Source organism: Musa acuminata, chromosome BXJ1-10, assembly GCF_036884655.1.
Source record: "Musa acuminata AAA Group cultivar baxijiao chromosome BXJ1-10, Cavendish_Baxijiao_AAA, whole genome shotgun sequence".
Classification (NCBI taxonomy): Eukaryota; Viridiplantae; Streptophyta; class Magnoliopsida; order Zingiberales; family Musaceae; genus Musa; species Musa acuminata.
In genome coordinates, this window is record NC_088336.1 from 31,129,441 (window position 1) to 31,143,184 (window position 13,744).

General features: G+C 37.8%; 2 protein-coding genes and 1 long non-coding RNA gene across 5 annotated transcripts; 2 read left to right on the forward strand and 1 right to left on the reverse strand.

Annotated features, from left to right (window-relative positions):
• The first annotated feature begins 682 nt into the window (after positions 1-682).
• LOC135596167 (probable bifunctional riboflavin biosynthesis protein RIBA 1, chloroplastic) lies at positions 683-5,769 on the forward strand. Of its 3 annotated transcripts, XM_065088085.1 has the most exons (9): positions 684-840; positions 1,003-1,110; positions 2,316-2,458; positions 2,552-2,697; positions 2,799-3,020; positions 3,507-3,832; positions 4,268-4,397; positions 4,589-4,885; positions 5,309-5,769. In XM_065088085.1, the coding sequence occupies exons 2-9, from the start codon at positions 1,061-1,063 to the stop codon at positions 5,561-5,563; spliced, it is 1,569 nt and encodes a 522-aa protein (XP_064944157.1). In that variant the 5' UTR covers positions 684-840; positions 1,003-1,060; the 3' UTR covers positions 5,564-5,769. The 3 variants fall into 3 exon arrangements, with proteins under 3 accessions (XP_064944158.1, XP_064944157.1, XP_064944156.1); XM_065088084.1 differs by having other exon boundaries at positions 2,316-2,697; XM_065088086.1 differs by lacking the exon at positions 4,589-4,885 and having other exon boundaries at positions 683-840; positions 2,316-2,697.
• LOC103969150 (uncharacterized) lies at positions 5,373-8,523 on the reverse strand. Its single transcript, XR_010480839.1, has 6 exons — positions 8,386-8,523; positions 8,014-8,154; positions 7,839-7,887; positions 7,064-7,138; positions 6,888-6,934; positions 5,373-6,224 (listed from the first exon to the last, which is right to left on the reverse strand). It is a non-coding gene; the product is annotated as an uncharacterized LOC103969150 (long non-coding RNA).
• Positions 8,524-10,968: 2,445 nt separating this feature from the next.
• On the forward strand, positions 10,969-13,000 carry LOC103969905 (probable bifunctional riboflavin biosynthesis protein RIBA 2, chloroplastic). The gene is made up of 6 exons (XM_065085345.1): positions 10,969-11,126; positions 11,229-11,450; positions 11,594-11,919; positions 11,986-12,115; positions 12,197-12,493; positions 12,764-13,000. The coding sequence occupies exons 2-6, from the start codon at positions 11,277-11,279 to the stop codon at positions 12,998-13,000; spliced, it is 1,164 nt and encodes a 387-aa protein (XP_064941417.1). The 5' UTR covers positions 10,969-11,126; positions 11,229-11,276.
• Positions 13,001-13,744: the final 744 nt, after the last annotated feature.

Consider the following 13,744-nt stretch of genomic DNA (forward strand, 5'->3'; position numbering starts at 1 on the left):
TGATCGACAGCTCAGCTGATGGCGGGTGGTGGAGTCGTGAGGAAACGTTGAGTGTGGCAATGCTCTGTTGATCGCGTGGCACAGCTGAGGGGAAGGGATCGATGGGCTGAGGAAATAGACGAAGTAGATGTTTGCACGTCACCTATTTGTTTTTTACCGTGTGCCTCCAATATGCTGCAACAGAGTACATACAATTGTATGGACATTACGTATTTATCGTTTATAATAATAATGAAGATAAAAATATTATGATCGGTTCATACCTGATCTGATAATATACGTTTTCAAGGGTCCCTAATCCGTTACTAAATCGTGCTCAGATTTGAGTCGGATGTGTTTTATCGGATCCTTGGATACGGATTACCCATTAATCATGGTTGCGGTCAAGCACCAGCAGCCGCCCTATATTGACCGCGTGGACATCTCCAACTTCTCCACCACCAGTTGGTAACCCGTCGAGCCGTCAAACCCACCGATGTCGGCAATTTCCACCACATTATTTCGTACTCGCCTGGTATACCCGCCCCATGATTCGGCAGAGTCATGAAAACCTCTCGGGACCACTAACGTTAGGGTTTCTATCACCACTAAACAGACAGGTATATTCCGTGAAAGATGATATATCTGGTAGCGAAGTAGGTTTCTCTAGACATGACGAGATGGCACGTGACCGGCGTATGGTATCGACCTTGGTTCTTCTCTTCTTCCTCCGTCTCAGCGTCAACCCTCCCCCATTGTGTATATAATGCTGGTGCCATTTGAACACCGTCATTACTTGCCTCCCTGTCTTGCAAGCCTTAGGTTCTTGATCGCCAGCAGCTTCCTGCGGTCGGAAACTAGGTATAGTTTCGCCGGGTTCTTGTGCGATCTATGTATAGATTGTATTGGTAGGGTTAGAGATGTTTAGGTCTTTGATTCTTTGGGGGTTTGCTTCTGATTTGATCGGAATTTGTAAAGATTTTTAACGGATTGCGAATGTGAATCTTTGAATTTGGTTTCCAGGCTGAAGATCGGAGCGAACGCTTTAGCCGGCCATTGGTTGGACGAGGTGCGGTAGAAAATGGCTTCTCTCGCGTCGTCTTCTTCTGTCACCCGGCTTTGTCGCTCTCAGTAAGATCTTTCTCCTCTCTACCTTTGTTGTATCTCGATTTCTATTTCATTTTTTATTTGTTATTGCATTTAACTCAAATCTTGCGTGATTTGGCGAGAAATTCCACGGAGAAGAGGCCCCTCTACCTTTGTGGTCTCTCGATTTCCGTTTCTTTTTTGGTTTGTTATTTCATTTAACTCAAATCTTGCGTGATTTCGTAAGAAATTCCATGGACAAAAGGCCCCTCTACCTTTGTGGTCTCTCGATTTCTGTTTTTTTTGGTTTGCTATTGCATTTAACTCAAATCTTGCATGATTTCGTCAGAAATTCCATGGACAAGAGGCCCCTCTACCTTTGTTGTCGCTCGATTTCTGTTTCTTGTTGGTTTGTTATTGCATTGAACTCAAATCTTGCATGATTTCGTAAGAAATTCCATAGACAAGAGGCTTCTTTTGTAATATTCTTGTGGGTAATCATGGAAGAAAGTAATTTTGACAAACGACTGTCCACTTAGTTGGTTATGTATTTATGTAATAACCTTAATTTGATTCTTTGTAAAACGATTAAGGCGTGGGGCAGAATAATAAAGATACTTTAATTCAGGTTATTGAAACTTGAAAGCACTTCTAACTTTTGACATTCTGCGCTTAATAGTCTTCTTGGCTTCTTACATGTAACTTTGTGTTTTTTCTAAAACTTGTGGACAAGTCATGCCAGAAAAGTGAATATATTCAAAATTTAGACAGACCTTATGTACACCTTTCTGAATATTTTGACTCATGAATCCGTTTTTAAAGCTATTTCTTTTGTTTTGCATCCAAAATTACTTCCACTTAGGGTTTAGAATGTTGTACAGCAAATCCAAGGCGTGTGTTAATGTTGAGGAAATTTGCTATTGTTACTAACAAAAAAAGGTGTAACAGGAACCAAGGCATTCCGTCACGCTTGGCTCCCATGAGTTTTTATTTGAAAAAAAAAAAAGACTATGCCTTCGCCATATTGAATATGAATAATAAGTGTGGAGATTATAGCATATGAGATCAAATTGCAAAAGCAATTTGACATGGTATTAGAAGCAATGGGTCACCTGAATTCTCTTCTTGAAATTCTCTTGTTATATGCTCGTATGATTTCGAAGTTTGAATGACAGAATTCATGAATTAAAACAATGAGAGATAATTCTCATAGCAGTTCACAAACCTTTATTTTTTTTCACTATTAACAGGGTGCACTGTTCTCCAAGAGGTTCCAGCTGTTTCAAAAATCTTAGAAGGTTGTACCATAATTCCTTTGCAGTAAATCAGAGGACTTCAAATCTTACATCAACAGGTTCTAGGAAAGCTGCATGCTATGCTTTGAAAACAGATGGTGAATTTCCAACTGTTCCAATTTCTAGTGAGGGTGAAATGCTGCCAGATATTGACCAGGATAATGCAATTGTTACTTCCATGCTTCAATCAGATGCTGTAGCCCTTGGAACAATTGCTGCTGATATGGCTGCAGTTACTGATGATTTTTCTATTGACAATGGTGAACTTGATTTAGATTGCCCTACTGAAGGGTTTTCTTCTATTTCAGAGGCCATTGAGGACATCCGCCAAGGCAAGGTCTGTCTTCTAGTTAGATCAGATTGATTGTCTTTTTTCAATTTGGCTACAGCTTGTTCTTTCTGTTGCACTTCATGTTCAGTGTTGGTTACTTCTTGCAGTTTGTGATTGTTGTCGATGATGAAGACAGAGAAAATGAGGGAGATCTTATAATGGCTGCACCTTTGGTAAATCCAGAGGCCATGGCTTTTATAGTCAAGCACGGGACAGGAATTGTTTGTGTGAGCATGAAAGCAGAAGACCTTGAAAGATTAGAGCTTCCTCTCATGGTATCAAATAAAGAAAATGAGGAGAAGCTCTGCACAGCTTTCACTGTCTCAGTGGTATGTTATTGATCTTGATTTTGATGGTTAATGGTGCTTTTCATCAATAAGAGTGAAATATAGATAAGAAGCGACATCTCACAGAAACAAATTACTAAGTGTCTTTGAAGTTTGAACTATTCTCTCACTCTGTCTAGCTGGCAAGGTTGCATAATCTATACGTCACTTCCTTGTTCATAGCATAAAACATGATGTATTATTATCTTATAGTTTTAATTCTAAGATCTTTAAAGTTTATTTGTTTATCTTATCTTAAAATCAATGGATTAGCCTTACTCCATCAACCAAGGTTCTGTATAACTGCCTGATTTAGGTTTCTAAAATATCCTGTTTGGACAAGTTATAGATTGTGGTCATACTTTAAACATGCTAATGCCTGCATTCTGACTTGCTTTTATTGGTTGACTCTAATTATAAGTTCCAATTATTTATTCTCATGCTGTGATTATTAGAAGTTTGAAGTCTGATGGAACTTGTAATTTTCAGGATGCAAAAGAAGGTACAACAACTGGTGTATCTGCTAGTGATAGGGCAAAGACAGTTATGATGCTTGCATCACCAGATTCAAAGCCCGAAGACTTCAATCGCCCTGGTCATATTTTTCCATTAAAATACAGGGAGGGTGGTGTTTTAAAAAGAGCTGGACATACAGAAGCATCAGTTGATCTGGCTATGCTGGCTGGATTACCCCCTGTTGGTGTTCTATGTGAGATTGTTGATGAAGATGATGGTTCCATGGCTCGTCTACCAAAGCTACGTGAATTTGCCAAGAAAGAGAATTTAAAGATAATCACAATTGCTGATTTGATCAGGTATGTCTCTGCTTGTCTCATGCAAGATATCATCATTATTACCAAGGGAATTGCACTTGCTGGAACATTTCAATTACATAGATTACTATGTTTGCATTTTAGGTCAAAGTTGGTTATGAATTGGCATTCATACTATGCTGTCATGCTGTGCAGGCACATGCCATACTGATCCATATTGCTTATTATGTATCAACATGGCCTATTGTTTACTGGCCATGACGTGCCCTGAAAGTTTGCCCATCCAATAGCATAAATTTCTGTAATCTTTACGCTCTTAGAACAGATTGGAGATGAATTGGCATGTTTGATTACTGCAACCATTTGTGTTTGTAATGTGACTGCAGTTGCTTCAACATTCTTTGTTATCCTCATTTTAGTTTTTTGTATTAGATCTTGTGATTTACTTTTAGTTCTGACCATGAGATGGTATCACAGATATAGGAGAAAAAGAGACAAGTTGGTTGAACGTGCTTCTGTTGCACGCTTACCTTTAAAGTGGGGCTCTGTTCAAGCGTACTGCTATCGGTCACTACTTGATGGAATGGAGCATATTGCCATGGTTAAAGTAAGAATTCTTTGTGAAAAACCTTAGCACTGTACACTATTATGCCTCTTGCTGCTTTTTGATCATTAAAATGGATTAGTTATGAACTTCTTGAGTATTCAGATCATATTGAACTGTCTATCTTGCTTGTAAAACATAACGTTTCCAACATTAGTTTTGGCATTCAAATACTTCTTTTCCAATTTAAACAGGGGGATATTGGGGATGGCCAAGATATCCTTGTGAGGGTGCATTCTGAGTGCCTCACTGGCGACATATTTGGATCAGCTAGATGTGACTGTGGTGATCAGCTTGCATTGGCTATGGAAATGATTGAAAGGGCTGGCAGGGGTGTGCTAGTTTACCTTCGTGGACATGAAGGAAGGGGTATTGGCCTTGGCCACAAGCTTCGTGCTTACAACCTACAAGATGATGGACGGGACACCGTGGAAGCTAATGAGGAACTAGGATTGCCTGTAGATTCACGGGAATATGGTATTGGTGCACAGGTGAGATGTGAAAACTGGGCCAAGCCTTCCTGCTGTGATAGTATTTTTGATGGTAACATCGATCTTAGCAATCTGGAAAAAGCAATAGTGGTTTAGTTACATGCCACATTGATTACTTCACAATTACTATATAAGTTCTACCATACATAAGAGATATATAAATGCCTCTGATTCATATTATATGCTATGATTGCATGGGCAGCATGTGCATTCCTTGCATTCTTCTTACATTGTTTGTTTTTATAATATTGCATATACCCATCTCTGCTCTTTAATTCGCCTTCATGGGACCTGTCTTTTACATCTTTCAACATTAAGGTTTAGGTGTACATGGCCTATTCCCAATGATCTATCATCAATAAATGAATTATTTTGCATTATATTCTTTGGTTTCAACTTTCACATTTGTTTCTGTTTCTGCAGATATTAAGAGATCTAGGTGTTCGATCAATGAAATTGATGACGAACAACCCTGCCAAGTATGGTGGACTCAAAGGTTACGGATTGAGCATTGCAGGCAGAGTTCCCTTGCTGACACCAATCACCAAGGAGAATAAGAGATACTTGGAGACAAAAAGAGCAAAAATGGGACACATTTATGGATCTGCTGAATTCAATGGTCATCTAACTAGTTTCATCCAAAGAAATGGAACTGGCAAACAGCATCAGGCCATTTGATGCAGGAGTTGGTAGTGAATTTTGAGTCACAAGTTCAGGCTCAGGCTCAGGCTCAGGCTCAAACTCAAATTATAGTTTGCAACTGTCATTGATGAAGCTCACCGAGGCATCTGCTTCTGAGCTATTCTTTTAACCTCTCTCTGGCTGTCTGATGTACTAAAATGTTTTGTACTTGAGATTCAATAAGAAATTATTTTGTTTTCTCATTTCTTGATATCCTGTACGGCAGTCGTCGTTCTTTAAATGCAAGCAGGTGAGCCGATGAGAAACCCCTGCCACTGCCCAAGAGAAGAAATTCCACATGCAGGTGACATGTAGTTATTTTGGTGTCAGAAAAACTTAATTCTAGGTAAATTAAGAATTAAATTGAACATATTATTAAAAATACAAAATCACCGTACCCTGGAAATCAATGCGGATAATAATTGCTTAGCTGTAGAAAGATGGATTACAAGTAATTGCTGGCAACTAACTTCAAAAAGGATCAATGCGGATAAACCTGGTAATTCTTTATAAGGACATGTCAGCTTCGACACAAGCTAGAGATTTTACCCTCATCATATATGACAAATTATGATAAGACACTAGCTGGGAACCCATTGGATCTTTCGTCACAATGCAGTGTAAGTAGGCTCGTCACTCGTGTATAATTTCTACAAACCTGCAAAGAACAGTACATGACTTTCAGCAGTCAATTCTGTTATCATTTTTGTTGTTATCTGTCAAGGTGAGGCAATTCATGGTGTGATTAGATCAAAGGCAAACACTAAAAAGATCCACATGAACAGGCTTCTAGTTAAAGACTCTTAAAGACCATGGTAATTGGATCATCTTTTCGAAGCTAGCCCATACATTTAGCTTCTAAGATACCATGAATTTTAACACTACAGCTTCAAATTCAGGGATCAAAGCACAATCCCGATGTATTGTGCTTTTACCCAGTATATCCTTTGATAAGATCTGGGCAGCCCATTGCACGAGGCTGCTTCTGCCAATGAAGGATTTGCGAAGGGTTAATACATACATCTTATACTTTTGCATGTAGAGATGCTATTTTCATAACCTGACCCTTTGTCGCCCAAATTGTTAAGAAACAATCTTGAAGTGGCATGCGTTGGGTGGACTTTTTATGTTTTTGTTGTTTTATGTTGTCATGTTGTGGTAGTCAGGATCAAGTGGCACGATAGATAATTTTAACACATGTATACAGGCAAACGAAGAATACTCAGCATTAACAAAGTTTATGAACTTTTTGAATGCTTCAGAGAGACAATATAGAATAATCAGCACTAACATTAATTTTATGAATATTTAGTAGGCTAACCTCAGGAATAAGAGCTGCGATGAAACGAGCAGTCCGCAGGTGAGTGGCTACATACGGAGGAGCACAACAAATATATGTTTAAAGCATTTTACTGTAGATTACATCTAGGAATGGAATAGCTGAAAAAGAAAAAAAAATTCCTGCAGAATACAATGTAGAAAAAGTGAAAATTGAACCTTGAGTTCCAACAGGCATAAAAAGTGAGGAAGCGTTAATCATGCTGCACGGGCTCTGTTGAATTTTCCTATCACCTGGAATACAGAATATTCATCGAAGGGCCAGTATCAAGAAAACACACAGGCAATGAGACTCCATATTTAATAATAAATCAACAGAAGATAATATGCTGGAAGAAGAGTGCAATATAGGATTTCGAAGAGAGTTTTCTGTACTCTAGGTTCATAGAATTGCTCCATCAGTTCTACTGTTAACAACCTTTTTTTTGTAATAGTTAAGTTCCAATATTAGGAACTTCATTTTTGTTCCCCTGTAATCCTCAAATAACTAAAAGGATGGGCCAACATATAAGGGTTCCCACAATTCTAGCCAAAAAAATATACACTAGCACATAAAGGATAGAGATCAACCCTGTCGAACCTACCATCATAAACACAACTAGTTATATTTCATATGTCAATTATACAGTCCAAGATATCAAATATTGGTAGGATCAACATGGACCGGTCAGACCGGTGTTTATTGATCAGACTAAGGACCGACGCGGAATAGTATTGTTCGGCACCAATGCCAAATAACCATGAACAAGATTAACAGGAGATTTGTACTTAAAAAAAAAAAAAAAAAAAGGAGATTCGACCTCTATGCAATCAATAATCAATCAATTTCACCCAAAAGAGTAACATTATGCCCATATCATCATCATTTATTATAGAAGAAGAAATTGGAAGAAGATCATAAAGAAACAAATATGACAGAGAGATGATTCCCTACCTCGAACTCAAGTGCCATTTTCAGAAAACACGCACAAAAGGGCTTCACCCTGCAAATAGAACTCGATGTAGTTAGCTCATATAGATGCATCCAGAGGAGCAGCTTATTGTTACAGTATAAAAGAAACCAAATACGAACCAACATGTCATCGTATTTGTTCACATCTTGAACCAACCTTTTTCATTTAAAGAAGTCACCACCACGGCCAGGATTAAGGCGGTTTGTTTCAGCGACCAAGAAGAACAGGCAGATCAAGATTTACTTTCGTTGGCATTGTGGAGGTAGAACAAAAGGATACAAATATACCAACATCCCACTGCCGAAAAGAAGCAAAAGAAACAGGGTTTTGAATTACTTCTTTTATCAAGAATGTCAATTCACAGCTACGGACACAATTACGGACCAATCAAGAATCAAAATAGCGAAGAAAACATAAAGTCCTAACGACAGAATCATTTTCTTTGAATCATTTTCTTGAAACATCGTCAAGGAACGAAGCATCTGATACGACTATTAGAGAGGATGGAGAGAGAAAGGGAACCAAAACCTAGAGCGCGATCTCCGCCCTCCTCGACGATGAGGGAGTCAGACGCCGAAACGCCTCAGGCGGCTATCTCCCCGTCCCCATACACGGAAGGGCTTTGGACTTCCGGAGTCGCTCGTGACGTGCAAGGCGAGGAAGGACTGTTGTCGAGACAGCGGCACCGTTTATTCACAGAATGACCTGATCTTGGCCGTTCAAAAGGTCGGCGTACCTATATCTGGCAGTTGTCACCATTCGTCTTAAGATGAACGGTTTTGATGGAGTCTCTTGCGGCGCGAAAGGAGTCGATGTTTACGAGACGGTGGCTCCCACTGTATTCATGCCATGATGCGATCTTAAGATGAGCGGTTCAAAAGATCAGCGGACCTATATACGGCAGTTGATACCGTCCGTCTTAAGATGAGCGGTTGCGATTGACGGTTCAGGATTCTACACATGGGCCGGACTGAGTTGTCACTTCATCGAGCTGATCCATCTGCCTGGATGACTCTCTTGTCGGATCAATCGAATTGTGCCGCTAATGTGTAGAAGATACATTCGATGAAGGAAAAGGATCGGTCAAGATAAGGAAAGAAAATTATCATAGTCAGTATTATTATAATAAGAGGTGCAAGAGAAAATATTTTGTTTATGCTGTAAAATATTATTATGAGCCTAACCTACTATAAAATTTATTAATTTATTATTATTAAGATTAATTACTACTTATCCATGACTCTACTTCTCATCTTAGTTCTAACTTCAATGTTATAGGAATCTAATCGAGCATTTCACTAGATCTCTTGCAAACATGCTCGATAATCATCCACATCCACCACATTATGTTAATTTTATAAAAGAACTTATAGATTACAATAAGATGCCACTGATTTTAGGAAGTATAAAGATATAGTGTGACATTATTAGGAAAATAATTAAAAATAGATTTTCTTAATCATGTGGATAAGTAAAGAATTTAATAAATAAATTAAATAATATAAATTAGTAACTGATTTATTTTCTAATGAGTGATGTGACTTTTAAGAAATAATTATTTTGAATTTCATTTTTATGTGTGAATCATAAAAAATAAATGTTATAATTATATTTTTTTTAATGTAAAAATAAGTTAAATATAAAAATTAATTTATTACTTACCTTTTGAAGATGGCTTATCTTTTCCTATATAAAGATGGCACCCTCTCCCTTATTCGTCACCTATGCTGGCAGCTGATTGAGCAAAGGATCCTTACCAAGAAGAGGGTCTCCAAGGAAAGGTGAGTTTTTCTATTCTTTACTTAATAATTTTAATTTATATTTTAAATTTTTTAATATTAAATTAATTATAATTGTTATGGTACATATTTTAATTTTAAAATAATTATCATGAAATTTCATACTGATAATCTTGACTTGTAATTATATTTTAAGCTTAAATGGATTTTAAGATTGATTTAATTATTTAATTTTTTATTTTTAAATTAAATTTATAGTTTTAATTCATTTAATTCGATATGTCTTTGTTTCAAGATTTATATGTGAATTTTTATGATTTAATTAGTTTTAAACTTGAGCTCATTAGTTAATTGAACCATACCAATTTAATCATTCAAGTCGATTTAGGATCATTTCATAATAATTTGATCGATTAAAACTCATTTGACCCAATTAAAACTAATTAAATATAAAATTAGGTTAGTTTAGAGTGATTTTTTAATAAGAGTTAGATCCTAATTAATTCGAAATCTAATTCAAATCAATTAAGCTATTCCAATTATATTTAGGGCAATTCAGGAATGCTAAGAGATATATCTCATATATTTTTATGATTTAATAAGATTAAAAATTTTATTTAGATGTGTGATTCAGGAAGGATTTAGTGGTTTTTTTATTATTTTTGGGATTAAGTTGATGATATTGATTGTTACCATATTGTATCTTATGAATAAATTAGTGAGCCGGTGACAGCTAAACGGTTCATCTATCGAGAAAAATGTGTCACCATTTGAATGAGTAAGAAACATAACTTCATTCATTGTTAAGAATATGATATGAATTCTCTCCTTCCATTATTAAAAGGAATATATCCTATCAAGTATCTCACCATTTGTATTTGCTGTTCATAGTATATAATCAAGTATGATGTATATATTTGCTATTCGATTATTATGTATGTCATCGAGATATGTTCTATGATTTTATTTAAGAAGTATTATTATTTATTTGATATATGAGTTTCATAATAAATTAATATATTATAGTTGAATTATTAATATTTTAATATGTCTCATGAGTATTAAATATAAATTTTATGATTGTTAAAAGTTAGTGTCGAGATTATAGTACATGAAATCAAATGGCAAAAGCAATTAGATATGGTATTAGAAGCAATGGTTCACCTGAATTCTCTTGCTATACGGTTGTCTGATTGAAAAGTTTGAATGATCAGAATTCATGAATTAAAACGATGAGAGATAATTCTCATAGTGGTTCACTAATTCTTTACTTTTTTCACCATTAACAGTGTGCACTCTCAAAGAGTTCCGATCTCTAGTGAGGGTGAAATGTTGCCAGATATCGATCAGCATAATGCAACTGTTACTTCCACGCTTCGATCGGATGGTGTAGCCCTCGGAACAATTGCTGCTGATACGGCTCCAGTTCCTGATGCTTTTTCTATCGACAATGGTGAACTCGATTTAGATCGCCCTACCGAAGGGTTCTCCTCTGTTTCAGAGGCCATCGAGGACATCCGCCAAGGCAAGGTCAGTCTTCTTGTCAGATCAGATTGATCTTCTTTTTTCCATTTGGCCACAGCTTTTTTCTGTTCATTGCGCTTCATGATCGGTTGTGGTTACTTCTTGCAGTTTGTGATTGTTGTCGATGATGAAGACGGTGAAAGTGAGGGAGATCTTATGATGGCTGCGCCTTTGGTAAATCCAGAGGCTATGGCTTTTATAGTCAAGCACGGGACAGGAATCGTCAGTGTGAGCATGAAAGCAGAAGACCTCGAAAGATTAGAGCTTCCTCTCATGGTATCAAACAAAGAAAATGAGGAGAAGCTGCGCACAGATTTCACTGTCTCAGTGGTATGTTATTGATCTTTGACATATAGATAGAGGTCCCTCCTCTTAGACTTCATGGGGTTGACTTCAGTGGCTCGGGTTGCATAATCTATACGTCATTCTTCCCAGTCCATAGTTTGAAGTCTGATGGAACTCGTTATTTTCAGGACGCCAAAGAAGGTACGACAACTGGTGCATCAGCTAGAGATAGGGCAAAGACAGTTCTGAAGCTTTCATCACCAGATTCAAAGCCTGAAGACTTCGATCGCCCTGGTCATGTTTTCCCATTGAAATACCGAGAGGGTGGTGTTCTGAAAAGAGCTGGGCATGCAGAAGCATCAGTTGATCTGGCTGTGCTGGCTGGATTACCCCCCGTCGGAGTTCTATGCGAGATCGTCGACGAAGATGATGGTTCCATGGCTCGTCTACCGAAGCTACGTGAATTCGCCAAGAAAGAGGATTTAAAGATGATCACGATCGCAGATTTGGTCCGGTACGTATCCGCTTGTCTCTTGCAAGATGTCATCATTATTTGACCATGAGATAGTATCACACACAGATACAGGAGAAAAAGAGACAAGCTGGTCGAGCGTGCTTCTGTCGCACGCTTACCTTTGAAGTGGGGCTCCGTTCATGGGCACTGCTATCGGTCACTGCGTGATGGAATAGAGCATATTGCCATGGTTAAAGTAAGCATTCTTCGTGAAAGAACCTTAGCACCATACTCTTTGATCATCAAAATGGACTGTGTAGCTGCTTGTAAAACACAGGGGGATATCGGGGATGGCCGAGACATCCTCGTGAGGGTGCACTCGGAGTGCCTCACCGGCGACATATTTGGATCAGCTAAATGCGACTGTGGCGATCAGCTCGCGCTGGCTATGGAAATGATCGAGAAGGCTGGCAGGGGTGTGGTGGTTTACCTTCGTGGGCACGAAGGGAGGGGTATCGGCCTCGGCAACAAGCTTCGTGCTTACAACCTGCAAGATGATGGACGGGACACTGTGGAAGCTAACGAGGAACTCGGATTGCCTGTAGATTCACGGGAATACGACGTTGGTGCGCAGGTGAGATGTCGAAACTGGGCAAGCCTCCCTGCTGTGAAAGTAAACTTTGATGGTAACATGGATCATTACAATCTGGAAAAGACAGTAATGGTTTAGTTGAGTTAGCATACCATATTGATCACCTCAAAATTACTACTACCTAAGTTCTGCCATCGATCTATGATCTTTAAGTCGCTTTAACGGCAATTGTGTTTAGGTTTCATTATATTGATTTCATGTTACGTGATTTTCAACTCGTGTTCCAAAAATCTCATTCAGTTGTTTCTGTAGATATTAAGAGACTTAGGCGTTCGATCAATAAGACTGATGACGAACAACCCGGCCAAGTGTGATGGACTCAAAGACTACGGATTTAGCATCATCGACAGAGTTCCTCTACTTACACCAATCAACGAGGAGAATAGAAGATACTTGGAGACAAAAAGAGCAAAGATGGGACACATTTATGGATCTGAATTCAATGGTCATCTAACTAGTATCATTCAAAGGATTAAAGAAACTATATAAAAGCGAATCTTATATCCTTTGATAAAATCATTTTTTTATCTTATTAAATAAGAGAGAATTTTCTTACACCCTATAATTAGTCTATAAATACGGTTATAATGCATCTTTCTTTTGGGAACCCAAAATTTGAGCACCATATGAATTCGGTCAACCTGTAACGAGTTTCAGTTTGACACTCTGTAAGGGGACAAGAGAAGATGTGGTTTCATGTTTTCTGTAAGAGAGAATATATTGTGACTTGCTTATTTTTGTATTGGGATTTTCTTCTCCTCGTCGACATAGGAACGATGTTTATATCATAATCCGAATCAGGTTAAATTATTTATATTTTTTTGTTATTTATCTTTTGACTCCGTAAATTCTTTCTCCTCATAGACATAGGAATAATGATGTTTAGTTACTGGACTAGATATGAAAAAGACCTCCAGCGATGGGCCTCTGATCTCATGCAGACTGAGATAGAGAGAGAGAGAGATTTCAGTGTCAATAAAGGTTAAGTAGATGGACTGGACAGAGCAGCCCTTCCTTTCATTACTTGATCTTCGCTCATCGTTAATCTACTCGACACGGTGTTCCTCTCTCACACAGTTTATCTCATCTACTACAAATCACATGTCAAGTACAATCTCGAGAGACGCTGCTTAATTGACTGACTCACTATACATTTAATTTTTAATCTTAAGCTAAGTTGTACTAAATCATCTTTAGGTTTTTAGAAACATGCTAATACAGATCTCATATCCC